Source organism: Anastrepha ludens, chromosome 2 (genome assembly GCF_028408465.1).
Source record: "Anastrepha ludens isolate Willacy chromosome 2, idAnaLude1.1, whole genome shotgun sequence".
NCBI classification, from domain to species: Eukaryota; Metazoa; Arthropoda; class Insecta; order Diptera; family Tephritidae; genus Anastrepha; species Anastrepha ludens.
Genome location: NC_071498.1, coordinates 74,192,129 through 74,210,561, shown reverse-complemented (window position 1 = coordinate 74,210,561; position 18,433 = coordinate 74,192,129). Strand labels below are relative to the sequence as shown.

General features: G+C 39.6%; 1 protein-coding gene across 3 annotated transcripts in view; it reads left to right on the top strand.

The window, feature by feature from the left end:
* Window positions 1-18,433, top strand: part of LOC128871849 (filaggrin-2) — a 57,729-nt gene that overhangs the window by 4,521 nt on the left and 34,775 nt on the right. For all 3 annotated transcript variants that reach the window (XM_054113965.1, XM_054113966.1, XM_054113964.1), the window contains exon 2: window positions 11,186-11,276. In XM_054113965.1, coding sequence (XP_053969940.1) covers window positions 11,186-11,276 — 91 coding nt within the window. The remainder of the gene's footprint in view (window positions 1-11,185; window positions 11,277-18,433) is intronic.

Genomic DNA, 18,433 nt, shown 5'->3' with positions numbered 1-18,433 from the left:
AATCTGGCTCATTTAAATAGCGTTTGCTGAACTTCAAACTCTTCTTTCTGTTAATATCTGAAATGTAGAGCTTGCGGCGTGCCACTCTGACCGCATAACCAACGTTATGCAGGCAATTACTCACTTCTTGTGGGCTTATTTTTTTATGCAAAGACTCTTGAATATTTCGGCATAGTATCGTGGAGGTTATTTTTGGATTTTGCGCGTTCTTCACATGGAGTCAATATTTTTCGCCTTCCGGCTTGGTGGTGATTAGCTTCCAATTTACCAGTATTAACGTAATTAGCAATAACGCTTTGCACCGTATAAGCGATTTGCCAACTTCGCGCAGAGACTTGTTTTCCAAGTACAATTTAATAACAATTTTACGCATTTCTCTCGCAATTTTCATTGACAATTAATCCGCTGACAATCCATTAAGCTACTTTCAATCGAGATATTACGCGCAACTGAAACTGAATCGGTGAGAAAAACTAAGAAAAACGTATCTTATTTCGTTTTCAGCAATATTAGTTAAACCACGAATAAATGTTTTGCAGCATTTTGATACGTCTGCCTGCTTTCCTTGAACCCCTCAGTGTCAGTTGCAATAACGGGAGTTTTGTTTGTGGCAATTCATCGGGAATGGAACATTCTTACAGTCACCTAATAGAATATATTGTCATAGCAAATATTTTGCGCAAAACTACAGTTTTTTACGTACTACACACAGGGTGTACGAATAAATTGTGTGACCCCTGTATGTTTATATTTTCGAAAATCCTCAATTCTAAGCTAAAGCAAAAACTACTGCATATTTTCAAACAGCCTTCCAGTGAAGGTGCCTGCATGCGAACTTCGTTCTTTTATTTTTGTGTCTGGCAACACCAACTTTTCGCTAAATTACACAACTTTAACAATAAATTACTTAAAAACTATCAGCTTTAAATGGGGATACACCCCTCTATCCTTGGTTCTAAACTTTTTTTAAAGGGGTGTTACATTATACTACTTTCGTTTACTGAAAATACATACCGCATTCGCATACTTTACAATTGATTTCTTTATTTTTAATTTCGGGTTTATATAGTATTTCTTAGCTTAAACTTAACTAACGGCCTATATCTAATTAAGAGTAAATATGTATTATGTTTTTTAAAATGCAGTGTTAAGTTATGTTATCTTATGTATATATGTAGTGTTATTATGAAATTCCACAGTAAATCACAGCAAAACTTAAAATTTAAAGTTACAGTTAAATTGAATAATTTATAAAAATTCATATTTGATTGTTATGAATTAAATGTATAATTAATTGCTAAAGTAAAGTTAATATTAAACGCCATTTGCCCAACACTGGCCAGCCTTGACAGGATTAGGTTCTTTCAAGTTCTGTTGGCAACACGGCGAGCTTCTGACCGGGGCTCTTAATTACGCCCGTTTTGGTTGCCACGTCTCCTACGCGGACGTTGTCGTCTTGGCCTGGTACGATTGCGGCGACGCGGTCGAGCACCCATGCTGCGGTGGTGTGTTGTCCTCCTGGACCAGGACGAGGTTGGAGGCCCAACAGGTATTTCTTGGACCACTGTCGCCAAAACTGTAGCTTGAGACAGCAAACAAGTTGCTAACTGTCGCGCATTGGGTCCATTGTTGTTGGTGTAGCAGCATAAACATTCCCCATATTTACATACGGGCAATGCTGCTGGAGTGACAGTCCTTGGACGGATACAAATTCGGGTCGTTTTGGTAACGTAGAACCGACTGTCGTGGAAACGCGCATTGGGTCCATCGACACCTGTGCTGGTGGCAGCGCTCGCAGGGGCCATCCAATTAGTAGATACGCTGGCGTTGGGGCCTCTCGATCGTTGGGCCCTGACTCAGTGGTACCAGGGGTCGCGAGTTAAGTATCGCTTCGACGAGCAGCGTTTGTAGTTCTTTGGCGGTGAGCAGCGCGTTGCTGGTTGCGCTCACGAGAAGATGTTTGGCGGACTTACTTCCGCCTCCCACCTACCCACCCAAGAGCGGCACCCTGTGTGGTGTAAAGGCGAAGGTGAATCCTTCGAACGTTGCGTACTTCTCTACTTCTTTGTTGGGCCATGAATGTTTCCCCAAGCTCGGGAAGCTTGCGATTGGATCCGACGGAGTTGGTGGAATTGTCGCTGTAGAATTTCTGCGACATCTCTCGGCATCCAATGAACCTTTTTAGGGCGAACATGAAACAATCAGAGAACAAGGGTGTTGCTACTAGTTCTAAATGTACTGCCTTTAAAGTGAAACAAACGAACATTGCGATATATGTTTTTACTGGGGGTCTACCGCGTATTTTTAATGTAGTATATACGGAACCACAAAGCACGACAAGCCTGCAATAAACATAACGCAATCTGGCGCGCTCGTCGTGTGCAAGGTCGAAAGTTGTGGTGCAGTTGGGAAGGATACAACGTACTGGTGCAGCACCGTGTGATGCAAACGGTTGCAAACATGACACCGATCCGCTTTGCACCCTGAAACTATAGTAAAGGGTGATTTTTTAAGAGCAATATGAAAGTTTTTCAAAAACACACGTAAAATTCAGAAAAATATATTAAATTTTTCAGTCCATATAATTTAATGTTTGAAGATTATTTCATGCAAATGTTGACAGCGACTGCGCTTCAAATGGTCCATCCGCTTAGTCCAATTTTGGTATACTCTTTCCAATGTTTCGGCCGGTATTATAGACCGTCAAATGCAATTTGTGCAATGGCTGAAGCTACTTTCGGAGATATTTTGGCCTGCGCTCCACCCGTGGGTGGACAACTGACTACGTTGCCCCCTGCTGAAGAGCCCTGCACCCGCAACCGCAACTGCCCCCGAGGCGCGGTGGCACATTTTCACCAGGTCGTAACAAGTATAGCGGAACTCACAGGCAACCCCACGCTTCCCCAAATCCCGAGTTACAACAGTCCTACCGAGAGGCTTCAAGCTTCTACAATTTGACTGTAACGGAGTTACGAACGAGATAGATGAGATCGTCGGCTTCATCAAGTTTCAAAAAGTGATCGATTACACACGCTTATTTTACTGAAATATGTACAAACACCAAAAAAGAACAATATTCACATTTGATTTAAAGCTTTTGCTACTTAATAATAGTTTGTATTTCATTAAAATTCGATTGTTATAAATATTCCTCTAAATGTAGACATAAACGCATAAAAAAGCGTTATGCAATCAGCAAAGAATATCGCTCCATTATTGTGAGAAATTTATTTAGATTTGAACGTAAGAAAATTCGAAACAATTGGTGTCAGAATTGGGATTGTTGTACAAAGTCCTAAAAACAGATTCGTGAAAATGGCAAAGTTAAGCGAACTCAAGGTTCAGCAGCTTAAGAGAGAGTTGGAATAGCATGGCCTACTAATGGCTGACAACAAAGCAGAATTAAAAGTACAGCTGCGTGAGGCTATGTAGACAGAGGGCGCCGCTGCCAATGAATATGTTTTTCAGCTAGAAGCTGAAGAGTCATCAACCATGGTAGAAAATCAATGATGGCTGCAGTATCGAAAATTTCATCGCGGTATTCGCAAAAGGCGTCGGAAATATCATCATGGTCATCGTAATTATCACTACAAATATCATCATGGTTGTTGTTGTTGTAGCAGCTTACTAAAAACATGCCGTCGCAAATGGCATCGTAAATATGATCACAAATATCAGCACAGATGTCCCAAATGTTCACAGAGTTGTCGTCGCAGATGGATGCGCAGCTGGAGAGAGACCATCTTGAGCATCGTAAAAGGAGAAACTGACGAGGACGAAATCCATTAGACAGATGAAAAATAGACTGCAGAAACTACTGAAGATCAATCAGACGTTATTAAGGAGGGAAGCAGCCCAATACGTTATTATTGACAACCCAGATGGCGATGTTGATGTTATGATACATATGGGTCATAGGTATAAGGTTTGGTAGGCTTGAGTGCTGAAGAAAGTGGTGCGCGTTAAAGTCAATTACTACCAATCGTTTTTCACTTCTAATGAGCGCACCAATTTCAGGGCGATATCACGTTAAGAAGTAGGTGACAGGGGGGTGAACCTTATATGTACAGTCAGTCAAAAAAGGATTGGCACACTCGAAAAATCAATGTTCTCAGTGCTATAATTTTTCTTCTAATGCAAGTAATGTATTTTCCAAATGTATTTATTTATTACGTATCTGAACAAAAAAAATTAATTTCGACTTAGTTCAACCTTAAAAGGTAAAATTAGGCACAAATTTACATCAAAAAAGTATTGGCACATTCTTTATGTTAGCTTATGCTTTTGGCGTCGTAATGGTAAGCTTCCGTTATTTCCACTCTTGCTTTTTACTTACTGTTACGTTTTGGGAATTGCATAGGGTCGCAATCACTTTTGATCCCGATTTCAACGGACATAGACCGAAATGGGCCATGGTGCTGAAATTTCCCTAGAACTACGTCAATTAATGATAAAACTGTATTTAGAAAAAAAAAAAACCTATCGCGAAATGGGCAAACTTGTCGAAAAATCATGGTCCAGCGTTCGAAACATCGGTATGCATCATTGCAATACCGGCAAAAAAGGTCCGGAGAGCAGACCTGGCCGGCCAGAAAAATTAACCGAACGACAGGAGCAAATTGTGATGTCCACGGTGGCACAAAATCCAAAAACTTCTGCTGTCAAATTGTGTGAGACCCTCCAAAATTCATTTGAAATCAATTTCAATCCCAAACTGTTCGAAATACCCTATATAAGGCTGGGTATCATGGCCGGGTTCCTCGACGCAAACCCTTCATTTCAAAGGTAAATAAGAAAAAGGCTAGAACTTGCTAAACAGCATTTAAATAAGCCCGACGCTTTTTGGAACACCACCATAGTTAGTGATGAATCAAAATTCAATTTATTTGGGTCAGATGGAGCACAAAACATTTGGCGAAAGCAAATAAAGAGCTTCAAGAGCACAACCTCGTCAAAACAGTTAAACACGGTGGAGAAACGTGATAGTTTGGGGGTGTTTCCCGGCATCACCGAAAAAAAACTATTTTTGGGAATCTTTTTCTTAAATATGGATTGAGCAAATTTATTAAAACCTTTTGTACATTATTAAGCATACTTTTAACTATATTCTGTAATTTTTTCATGGGGAAATACTTAAAAATAAGCCGGTGTCAAACCGGGAAAGTCTTGAAGAAAAAACATTTTGCAGTGATCACTGTATCTCGGTCGGAAATTATCTGAAACCAAAACCAATTCAAATTTAGTCAAAGTATCATTAAATCTCCCCCCAACATTGTCCGCTTATTTTTTTCTTCGTTTAAAAATTTTTGGCGGCGGTCTAATGTGAAAACTTCTATTTTAGACGAAAATGTCCGCCATTTTTTGGGCGGGACACCCCCTTCATGTCAAAAAAAAAAAATAAACTAAACGTTGGGGGGAGGCATTTTATATGAAGAAAATGTGTGCCAAGCTTGGAATGAATCGGTCAAGTTGTTTAAAAATGGCAGTGATCACCGACTTTCAAAAAGTGGTTTTGAAAAAAACGCGCTGCCTTCCCTGTCAGAGCTAAGGCACGAGACTAATTCGACAATAACTCCAAAAGTTTTGTTACAGATGTTAAACAGTAAGATAAGACAAAAACCGAATCGAGTTTTTGAAAGGGCAAACCCTTACCCCCCCCTGACCATGTGTGGCATCTTCTGGAATGCAAGATCTCACTACATAACGTCAAAGGATCCTCTAAAAGAGGGAATAATTGCTGAATGGAGTAAAATAGCACCTTCCGAAACTTCAAGCTTCAAATGGTAAATAGTATGAAGAGACGTTTGCAGGCCGTTATTCAGTCTAAAGGAGGACCCACAAAGTATTAGCGCGTTACAGCTGCAATAGAGCAAGCTGATTACGCTGCCTGTGCCAATACTTTTTTTGATGTGAATTTGTGCCTTATTTTACCTTTCAAGGTTGAGCTTGTAAACCTAAGTCGGAATTATTAGTTTTTGTTCAGATACATAATAAATAAATACATTTAGAAAATACCGTTTTCTATTTTTTTATATATTCATTAGAAGAAAAGTTATAGCACTGAGAACTATGATTTTTAGAGTGTGGCAATGACTTTTGACAATTGACTCACTGTATGTTAAGTTAAGTTTTTAGTACGAACTCTGCTTTGATCAAATAAATTTGTTTGTTTACATTTATTACCCTTATTAAGCTTACATTTATGCGAGGAATTTACCGTTTTTTTCCGATAGAATTTTTTGCGTTCTATTTTATTTATGCTTATTGCTGTTTTGAAGTGGACACAAAATAGCACATTTTAACTTGTGCAGCGGAGAGTAAAACTTTAATATTATTTCAGCGATTTTAGTATATTTTTTTGTTTCTTAAATAAAATTTTGAAGTAATTACTAAAAATGGGACGTGGAAAACATTGCACGCCGGAGAAAAGAGCCTCTCAAAAAGACATATCGAAGATCGACTTGCCTTTGCAAAAGCCCACAAAGACACATCTATTCAGTTTTGGAAAAACGTACTTTGGACCGACAAAACCAAAATAAATAGGATGGGACGAGATGAGAAAACTATTGTACGTCGTCCAAAAAATCAAGTGCTAAATCCTAGGGGAGCTTTTTCCTGGCATGGTGTTGGGCCGAATGTTCGCGTGGTTGGTAAAATAGATATATTTCAGTATCTGGATATACTCTACAATAAAATGGAGGTATTTGTGTTTGAGTTTATGCCATTAAATTTGACATTTATGCAGGACAATGATCCAAAGCATACTGCAAAGACAGTGAAGCAATGGCTCAGAAGAGAAAAATTAATGTACTGGATTGGCCGGCGCAGAGCCCTGATCTCAATCCAATAGAAAATTTGTGGAATGACGTTAAGGTCAAAATCACTAAAAAAATTTTTTGAAATATTGATGAGTTGTGGGCCGCAGTTGAGAAGGCTTGGTACTCGATTCCAAAGGAAAGATGCCGCAAGCTTATAGAAAGCATGGAGCGACGGCTTGAAGAAGTAATCAAAAACTGTGGATATATGATAGTACAAAATACTAATCTGGTAAAACAATATTAGTTAACTATCTGTAAATAAGTAAATAAGTTTTTTATTTTTTTATGTTGCTTTTTTCCCAATAAAAAATAAATATTTAAAAACATATTTGTTGGAAAAATGCAACAGTGCGAAGCAATTTCGTCTGCGAGTTTTTGCGCCATCTATAATTCATTTTTGATTCATTTATATATATATTATATATATAAAGCGTACTCTGAGCAATAATATAATATTAAACTCTTAAAGTCTAAATATGCCATTTATATGACAATATATATATATATATATATATATTTTATTAAAAAAAATTGAGTCGCAGGCGAAAATTTGGAATAAAAATACGCGCGATTTTTAATTCCAAAGCACGATGCACAAAATCGGTCAAAATTGGCCCGACTGGGGATTGTAAAAGATCATCATTTTCTGACAGCTTTGACCTCGCTGAATCGAAAAATGACACTTAGAATGTTGTAAACCCTGGGGAAAGTGTTGAAAAACCACCCTCATCCCTTAATCTCAAAATATGAATATAAACTGTAAAACATTTTAATACAAAAATAGCACGAGTTTTATTCTCATATATTATTTAATTTGCTAAAAAAATTGACAATATTAACACTATTTTTTTATCAGTATATAAGTTTTGACTATTACTTATTTTTAAGGGATGTAAAAAAGGTTGTTTTTTAAGCCATCAGGTGCTCCTTAAATTGATTAGAATGTTTTTGAAATAAGGTCAAGAAGCAAGTAACGAAAGCAAAAAAGAATAGATTTCTTACGCTTTTTTGGGAATTTTAATGATTTATTTTTATATAAGGGGTGTAAAGGGGGTGAGTTTTTTTAGTGTGGGGTTTTTGAAGTTTACTAGAGTCTTTTTAACATTCATATAGGACAAAGATTATATGAATTAGAAAAAGAAACAACTTTCGGCTTTTTGAACACTTTTGATTGTATTTTGTAAGAAGGATATAATAGGGGTGGTTTCAAAAATACCAGGGGGTATTAAAATTCTATGGGGTAATTATCAGCTCGCTTGAGAGAAAAAATATTATTAATGACAATAATCTTGGGATGAAAAAAATGATTAAAACAATAGATAATTACTTCACTCAATGTAAGGGTGCAAAGGGGTGGTTTTTTAAAACTGATAAGGGTGTATCTGATTTTACATCTTTTTACTTATAATTGCTTATAAAATTAAATAATATATGAGAATAAAACTCGTGCTATTTTTGTATTAAAATGTTTTACAGTTTATATTCATATTTTGAGATTAAGGGATGAGGGTGGTTTTTCAACACTTTCCCCAGGGTTTACAACATTCTAAGTGTCATTTTTCGATTCAGCGAGGTCAAAGCTGTCAGAAAATGATGATCTTTTACAATCCCCAGTCGGGCCAATTTTGACCGATTTTGTGCATCGTTCTTTCCGCTATATTATTAATATTTCATATACTATATATACATATATATATGTTTTATTCAAATAAATAGCGCCGCTAGGGAAATCGCGCGATTTTTTATTCTAAATTTTCACTATATTATTAATATTTGATATGTTATTGTACAATATATTCATACATATGTATATATGTATATGTATATACCTATATAGATACATGTATATAGGTATGTTTTATTTAATTAAAAATAACCATATATTGGATCTTTACGAAAAAGGTGCAAACAAACAAAAATTGTAGATCTAATAAGTTGTTCTCGTAAAATGGCATAAAGTGTAATGAAATGTATTAGTACATGCAGAAATATTGTTACGAATTGTGTAACGTTAAAATCTAAATAAATTTCTTACAGTAGTTTCTCTGAGTACGATCAATAGATTGTTAAGTAAAAGTCACAAATTAATTGCAAAACAATTTACTTACTTTATCCCTTTTCGTTTACATGCTCCCTCCCACTCTTAACATAAGTCTGAATACCCTATGCGCATGCGCCTCTCCTTATATTATAATTGGCCTTTGTGGGTGTTTGGCCGAGCTTCTTCTACTTGTGGCGTGCGTCTTGATGCTGTTTCACAAATGGTGGGAACTACAGTTTTAAGCCGACTCCGAACGCAAATGGTTTTTTTATGAGGAGCTATTTCATGGCAGAAATACACTCGGAGATTTGCCATTACCTACAGATGGGCGCTAAAAAAACTTTTTATTCCTTTTGGTGTTTCACGGAGATTCGAACCTACGTTCTCTCCGAATTCCGAATGGTAGTCACGGACCAACCCATTCGGCTACGGCGGTTTCTGCTTACATGCATGTGCTTAATAACTATCGTAATTTCTAGATCTGGCAGCTCGTATCCTATGGCTAATTCTGTATTGCTATCTGCTGTCTCCATCAAGGCGAATTCGTGTGTTTGTTTTGGTTGAATCTTTCGATCATTCCATCTGATTGGTGGTGCATACGTATTTCCTTAATTCCCATTTCTTTGAATACTGCGGATTCGAAGTACTTTCCTTCGTCTGAATTTAATTCACAAAAACCCTTAGCAATGGTTTTGGCTTTCTGGTTTGGTAGAGCATACACTTCTCGCCACTTACTGAAGTAGTCCATAACAAAGAGTACATATTTCTTGCCGGAGTCACATGTTGGAAACAGACCGCCACATCCATGGCCACTCGCTCAAATGGTGAATCTGCGTTGTATTGCTGTAATGTTACACGACTTCTCTCCTTTGGACCTTTTGCTGCCATACACTCCGCACAATTTTGAATCCATTCAGCTACTGATTCTCTGCAATTTACCAAGTAAAACCGCTGCTTAATCTTCTCCAGCGTTTTAGTGATATCCAGATTACCTCCACTTGACCCATTGTGGAATTTCTCTAACCCAGATGCAATTCTGGAATTAGGAAATATAAACAGATCACGGAAATGATTTCCATCTTTGCTTTCCCATACCCGTTGCAGAACTTCACGAATTATTTTAAGACTATTCCACTGTACCCAATACACCTTAGACACAGGACTTTCTTTCGGCATTTCATTTTTAGATGGTCTGTCTCCGGCGTCTTTCGTTTCCATGATCTTTCCCAGGTCAGCATCATTCAATTGACTTCTTATTGCACTTGTTTCCGACTGATCATCGTATTGCAACTGCATTAATGTGACATGTCCTATCCCTTCGAGAAATCTACTTTGGAACAATCCTTACACTCTATAGCACTAGGCCGCCGAGATAGTACATCAACATTTCCATGTTGTTCTCCTTTTCCATGCTCAATCTCGAAATCATAATTTTGCAGCCTTTCGATCCACCGTGCAATTTGTCCTTCCGGATGCTTGAACTTGAGTAACCATCTCAATGCTGCATGGTCTGTTCGTAACTGGAATCGTTGTCCGAACGGGTATTTGTAGAAATGCTTCACGCTCTCAATCACAGCTAACAGCTCCTTTCTGGTCACACAGTCCTCTCCGAGGACTTTGCTGTAGTATGTGATAATTTTTTCTTGCCCATTGATGATCCGCCCCTGTATTCCTCCTATTCTGCATACGCTAGTATCTTTATTTACAACTATCTTTTTTCCCGAGACTCCGGGAAACATTTGCGAATCCTGGAACAAAACGACGGTAATAAGTGTACAGTCTTAGCAAACTTCCATTTCCCAGCCATCACTCTTCATGCAACATCGCTTGCATGTGCATTTGGAGAAGCATCGGTTCAGAACGTGGCTAGTTTATTGTGCGATCCTGGATCGCAGGTTAGTTTTGTCACGGATCGCTTGGAAAACTTGTTGAAGTTATATCGTCGTAAATGTAATATGAAGGTGTTGGAGCTACCGTCAACACCCTAACCAAATGCATCGTAACGCTCACTTTAAGACCACCAAGTTTGGACCCACTCATAAATATACCTTTTCGGGTTCGGCGTTACCGAGTGGCGGTAACAGGTGACAGTGTTCAGCACATCACGCCCCCTAATAGTTAGAGGCATATGAAAAGTCACACATGGTTGCATTTCAAAGTATTAAGAATCAATACAAGTATATGAACAAATTAAAGGATAATTATTAAGAATGTAATAAGCTTAATCTAGTTGTGGTGTCCCCACATGAATATTGCTACGATTTTTATATCCAAAATTTGTATGCTTATCCTTTTAATGTATTTGTTGGCGTTTTCTCTCTTACAGGATAGAATGGGTGGAAATCATCGAGCCACGCACCAAGGAGCACATGTATGCCAATCTTACAACTGGCGAGTGCGTTTGGGATCCACCGCAAGTAAGTATGACACGCATTATTACAATGCAGTAATACGCACGCGTACATACATATATTTGTAAATATACATACACATATACAATATACATACACATATACAATATACATACACATATAGTCAACTCCGAAGAAATCTGAGTAGATCTTGTGATACCAAGGAGCCAAGGTGGTTGCTTATTAACACATCAGCGCCAAAGATCTCAAATCTGATTCGAGCGAAGGCCGGGTAGACGCACAGAAAGTGATCCGCCGTCTCATCCTCCTCTCCACATGCTGGGCAGAGTGCAACCTTTTCCATGTGCTTCGCCCATAGAAAGTTTCCCGCCCTCAGTCCAACTAGCTGCCTACAGTCCCTTCTGCCTGATGACAGAAGGATCTGCGACAGTCTGTCGGACATGACAGGTAACATCAGTTTTGTCCATCTGTAGCCTCCCTCAGCCTGCCAGGCTCGCTTGTGGGTTAAAGTAACCGGTTTGTTAACCGTGGATTTGATGGCTGCAGTAGGGAGTGGCAGAACGGGCTCTGAGGCCAATTTCTTTGGCATCATACTAGCTATAGAGTCAAAGATCTCATTACCCGTGATATCCACGTGTCCCGGGACCCATGATAGCATCAGAATAGTATAATGTCTACCAACATAGTTCAGTGGATTTACATTACGCAACTACCCTTGGAGTTGGAGGACTGTCTAAGGCTATGAGCTCAGCTTTGCTGTCGCTGTAGAAACATACAGATCTACCTCTCAATCTGTTTTCCACAACAAAGTTCATCGCTTCTTGAACAGCATACACCTCCGCTAGAAACACAGATGCGTGCATTCCATGAGCAAAGTGTAGTCTTATCCCGCTGGATTCCACATAGACCCCAGAGCTCGGTCCTGGAGCCATCCGTGAAAATGCGAAAACAGTGTTTGCCGGGCTCATTTTCAGAGTTTGACCACAATTGAGCCTCTGGCAGCACCACACTGATCTCTTTTCATGACTCTTGATGGCATGGAGTCAAGAGGCATGGCGAGGATCGTTGCATTGAAGTCCATGTCTTCTCTGTTGTCCAAAGTCGGACAGGGGCTGTACCAATTCCCATTGTGTATCAGCCTGCAGATGACCTTCAAGGCCTCTCCTTGGATCAAAACGTCAAGTGGTGGTAGACTGCCTTTATCTATCGATTGTGCCATTCGGAAAAATTTAAGGCCGCTATTGAAATTTCGCTTTTTTTGCGCTAATGACAATGCTTTATTGTGAATTTAAAAGTCCCGTTAATTATTGGTTACACATATTCGATCATTTTCATAAAATGTAATTTTGCGTGACAACGGATATGGTGTGGACCAGAGAGTATGAAAAAATGGTATAACATATTTTGGAGCGATGAAACAAAAACAAATTTCAAACAAACAAGAGTTACTCCACGGTTCACAAAAAACAACAGTAAAGGGCGGTGGCGGCAACATAATGATTTTGGGGATGCTTCTCTTGGTATGGACCCATTCACCTCATAATCAATAAAATTGGCAAATTTGTGTACAAGGACATACTTCAAGAAGTGTTGCTACCATTTGCTGAGGAGAATATGCCACTTCGGTGGTTTTCTATTTAAGATAATGGCTCAAAACACAGCTCAATGTTAGTACATTAATGGTTTTTACAAAATAATGTTAATGATATGGGGTCCCCAAGCCATTCACTCAACCCAAACCCCACTGAAAACCTTTGGGAAATTTAAGGAAGCGGATAGGTAAGGAAACCTTCAAAAATATCCAGGATTCCACTCCCGAAGAAACATATGATTATCAAATCTATGCCAAATCCAATACAAAAAGTCGTTAGCAATCACGGTGGACACAGTAGTTATTGATTAAACTTCGATAATTTAAAAAGCATTTTTAATAATATCACTAAATTCTTGTTGTATCGTATCAATTTCTATTTTGTACCTATTTTAATGACCATATGAATGTTTCCTTTTTGTTCCTATTGGCATTAATTATTATTTATTAAATAAAAACCAAATACAGTTGAGCACCTGTTATTAGTAATTTAAAAAACATGCATTTTCCATATGAACGTGGAGGGTACCTATTTTGATGACGATATGTGCATATAAGAAATGCCCGGCGGTAGTATTTTAACGTAGAAGTTCTCTTTACGCAGAATGACAACGCACCTTAAAAATCTTTTTATTTTTGGAATTATTGAGCATTTCGGGGTGCTGGTGTGAGCAATGCCATAGAGGAGTCAAGGATAGGTATACTTATGCGTAGCAAAGAATGTTCAACAACTGCTGTTCTTATACTAATTATTATAGACCATTGTTGTTGATAGTTATTTAGCTTGCGTCAAAGCATCAAAAGCTGCTATGAGTATACTGCTTTTTTTCTTGATCACTCTCGGTCGCCATATGTAGAAGTCCACGCAAGTGGGGAAAGTTACTGATCGCCATTCACTTGGGAGTGGCCAGGACGATTCTCCTACATATGGTTCAAGCAGTTCACAACTTCCTGGACTAACCCAATTACCCTCTGGGTAGCTTCCGAGCACCCGTTCGGGAAGGAGCCAACGTGAGAAGGATTGCTGGTTGTGCGCCGGGTTTGTGACCCGCCACGTAAAAATCCCTGCAAACGAACTACGGATAATGATTTGAGGGCATGCACCTGGAATGTTCGGTGGGGAAAGTGCCTCTGCCCGGCTGATTGCACTGCCATTTCAGAGATGCAATGGATGGGAAAAGGCAAAGAAATATAGGACCTTGCGACGTCTACTACAGCTGTCATGTAAGGAGCGCAAATTCGGTGGGATTTGTTGTCTGAGAGAGAATTCGTCGCTAAGTACTGTCGTTCCCTCCTGTGGACGAGCGTCTCGCATTAATCCGCATCAAAGCGAGATTTTTCAACATATCGTTCAGTTGCGCCCACGCCCCGACGGAAGAGAAGGACGATGCGACCAAATATTCCCTCTATGAGCGCCTGGAACGTTTCTATGAGCGCTGCCCCCACCACGACATAAAAGTCGTGCTTGGCGACTTCAACACCAGGGTGGGCAAGGAGGGAATTTTTGGTCCCACAGTCGAAAACTGCAGCCTGCACAACGAAACATCCGGTAACGGACAGACGCTGATCGACTTCGCAGGGGCCAGAAACATGATAGTCTGCATTATCAGACTCCAGTATAAAAAAATACACCAAGCTACCTGGCTGTCTTCTGATTTGGAAAAACGAAACCAGATCGATCATGTTGTGATAGATGGAAGACACGCTTCTAGTGTATTAGATGTACGTACGATCCGAGGACCCAACATTGACTCGGATCATTACCTTGTTGCAGCCAAACTGCACACACGCCTCTGTGCGGCAAAAAACGTGCATCTACCTACGCAAAGAATGTTCGACATCGAAAAGCTACAATCACAACAGGCAGCCGAAAGATTCGCCACTCGACTCTCAGTCCTGTCCTCAGTGAGTACTGCCCAAAAATCCGGCATGCACGAGCAATGGAACAACATTTTTCGCTCTCCACGTACCGCCACCGAAGAAGAAATCGAATTCCGGTGAACCTAAAAAAACCGTTGGTACGACGAGGAATATCATGCTGCCTATAAAACCATGCTGCGAACGGGATCAACGCGAGCCATATGGGATCGCTACCGGGCTAAGAAAGGAAGACAGACGTGTTATCAGATAGAAAAAATGAGAGGCCAATACGTGAGTGCGAGGAGCTTGAGATGCTGGCCAATAGGAACAACGCCCGAAAATTTTACCACAAAGTTCGGCGGCACTCAGAAGGTTTTAAGACCGGTTCGTTTTCCTGTAAGAACAAAGGCGGCGATCGACCGCGGGCGCCGAGAGACTGCCGGCTTAGCTATTCAAATATTCATCAGCTCCTATGCAAAATATGGTCCTGCCGATTGGAATTTAAATGTGCTCTGCCCAATCCATAAGAAGGGTGATCCTGCAATATGTGCCAATTATCGTGGGACTCGTATTCTGAACATCGCCTATAAGGTTCTAGCGAGCGTATTGTGTGAAAGGCTGAAGCCCACCATCAACCAACTGATTGGACCTTATTAGTGTGGCTTTAGACCTGGAAAGTCTACAACGGACCAAATATTCACAATACGCGAAATCTTGGAAAAGACCCATGAAAGGAGAATCGACACACACCATATTTTCGTCGATTTGAAAGCTGCATTCGACAGTACGGAAAGGAGTTACTTGAACACCGCGATGTCTGAATTTGGTATCCCCGCAAAACTAATACGGCTATGCAAGATGACGTTGCTCAATACGAGCAGCGCCGTCAGAATTGACCCGTTTGATACCAAACGAGGTTTCAGACAGGGTGACTCGCTGTCATGTGACTGCTTTAACCTTATGTTGTAGAGGATCGTACGAGCCGTAGAACTTAATCGCTCAGGCACAATTTTTTATAAGACCGTGCAATTGTTGGTGTATGTCGCTGATATTGACATCATTGGCCTTAACAACCGCGCTGTAAGTTCTCCCTTTTCCGAACTGGATAAAGAGGCAAAACGAATGGGTCTGGTGGTGAACGAGGACAAAACGAAGTACCTCTTGTGATCAAACAAACAGTCGGCGCACTCACGTATCGGCACCCACGTCAGTGTTTACAGTTATGATCTCGAGGTTGTAAAAGACTTCGTTTATTTAGGAACCTGCATTTAACCTATAACAATGCCAACAAGTGCTACTTTGGACTAAGTAGGCAGCTAAGTCCTAACTAAGCCTTCTTTCGACGAACAAAACTAACACTCTACAAGATTCTAATCATGTGAAATCACGATGACAATATCCGATGAAGCGTCGCTTGGAGTGCTTGAGAGTAAGATTCTGCGGAAGATTTTTGGACCTTTGCACGTTGGCAACGGCGAATATCGCAGGCGATGGTACGATGAGCTGTTTAAGCTTTACGACGACATAGACGTAGCGCAGCGAATAAAGATCCAGCGCTCCGGCTCTGAAGGGTTTGGCTTCACTTGGTGTGTCCAACTGGCGCCGGTTAGCTCGATAAAGAAACTTGCCAAAAATCGCATAAGCGTTTATCGCGTCAATCAAGAAGAAGAAGACTCGGTCGCCATACGCTGCTCGTTTCTAAAAGTTGATCAGATTGGAGCTATTTTTTCCAATGGGAATTTTTTGACAGATAACGCGCGACTACTCTTAAACTAAATACATAATTTTTTTTAGTATTTATTGTCTTTTCATTATGGAAAGACGTACGCCTCAATAACGTTTACAAATCGTACAATTGTATTACAAAATTCGACGCTCTGTGGAAAGTGTGTATCGCGTTATAGTGAACATAACCGTCCTACGTTTCTGGCTTAATGGCTACCACAATAAGCAAAATTGTCATATTTAGACTGAAGCATTTGATCTTCACAACATTTGGTTCCAAGAAGGCGGAGCTCCTTGCCATACAGCCCATGAAGCAAGGGATTTGCTGCGTTTTTCGTTTTAGTGAGCAATTTATCTCTGATATCACTCCTTTGGACTTTTAGTTGTGTATAAATGCTTTGTGGATAAACCAGCTTCGATTAAGGCATTGCAAGACAACATTACTAAAGATTTTCACGAGACATCGACCGAAGTCCTCCAGAGAATCATTCAAAATTGGATGACTGAATTACGATGCAGTTGCGGCAATCTTTTAACAGTGATTATCTTTAAAAAAACAAATGGCATGAATGGTTCTACACAACAATAATAAGGATTATCCAATCTATTTGAATTTTCGTTGTTTTATTTGAATTTAAAATCCGATACTTTTAAATTGATTACCCTTTATATCGCGAAACAAACAAGAGTTAATATGCTGCTTGCATATTTTTGCCTGTATTGACTCAGTAAGCTAGTAGTTGTGGTATTTATGAGCAACTCATCTACCAATCCATTGAACGACCAGCCACATTCATCATTTTGTTCTACGTTATTTTATTTGCTGTTCAACCATGTATCTGTTATTTTTCTTACCACCTCTACCTCAAGTATCTTTGTATTACATTCTAATTTAACTCTTCTTCAGTTCGCTGCTTTGCCTTTCCCGTCTCGCTATTGGCGAATCTTGCTCGATAACTTTGTTAATGCTCTAATATTTATATAGCGTGCCCACTGAACCGTTTACACGTATACAAGTATAGAGCCAGAATTAAGGAGAATTGGAGATTGTGGTTGGCAAAAAAGGGATTACAATTACCTTTTTTGCTTTTTGAGCTTTTTATTAACCATATAGCCCACTGTTCGTTAGTATTCTTATGCAAATGAACCGCAGTGGGAGAAAATACAAGACCACGGTTTTTGGCGTATCTCTAGACCTAGCGAGGGGAACAGAACATAACGAACCTGCCAAGTGTGACCATATGGTTTTGAAGTTTAAAAATAAGTGGTTGATTCTTTATAAAGTGTGTTTTTTTTAGTGAGGGATAGCTTCACTTTTCGCCATCTCATTCCTTTTGGCACAACAAGTTGTGGTTGATCATTCCTGTTTAATTTGAAGAGCCGATGATTTGATTTGAGCCCTATGCGCAGACTGTATCGCACCCCTTAAGCCACCGATAATTGCCTTTATTGCCAATGCACGCTTTGTTAAATATGCTACCGCTCTCAGGTTACCATTGTAGAAGAATCGCAGCAAGTCCAATGCTCGAAGCATCAGTGTGCGACTCTGGTCTTTTGCTACATCGTGAATAGCAAGAACTGGTGAGCTCGCAATTAGTCCAATCAGTTTTCGAAACGGATCTTCTCATGTTCAATTCCATATAAATTCAATATTCTTTTTAGTCAAGTCCGCGTTAGTGGCTTCGCAGTAAATGCAGACCCGTTGATAAACTTGTGGAAAAAAACCGTAAGCCCAAGGAATAGGCGAACCTCCAGTTGGTTGCAGGTTAGTGAAAGTTTTTAATTGCGTCTATTTTCATCACGCTTGACCTAGCGCCATTTTCATCTATGTATTACCCAGCGTCAACTCTTCTTGCTCAATAATCTGAAAAAATTCTTTCAAATACAATAAATTTTCATCTTCAGTGTGATTGGCGATTATCACTTCATCAACGTAGCTGACCACTTGCTGCTAAGGGGTGCTACTAAATTTGGCATCATTCGTTGAAACGAATATGGACATTACGCAACCCAAACGGTTTCCTGG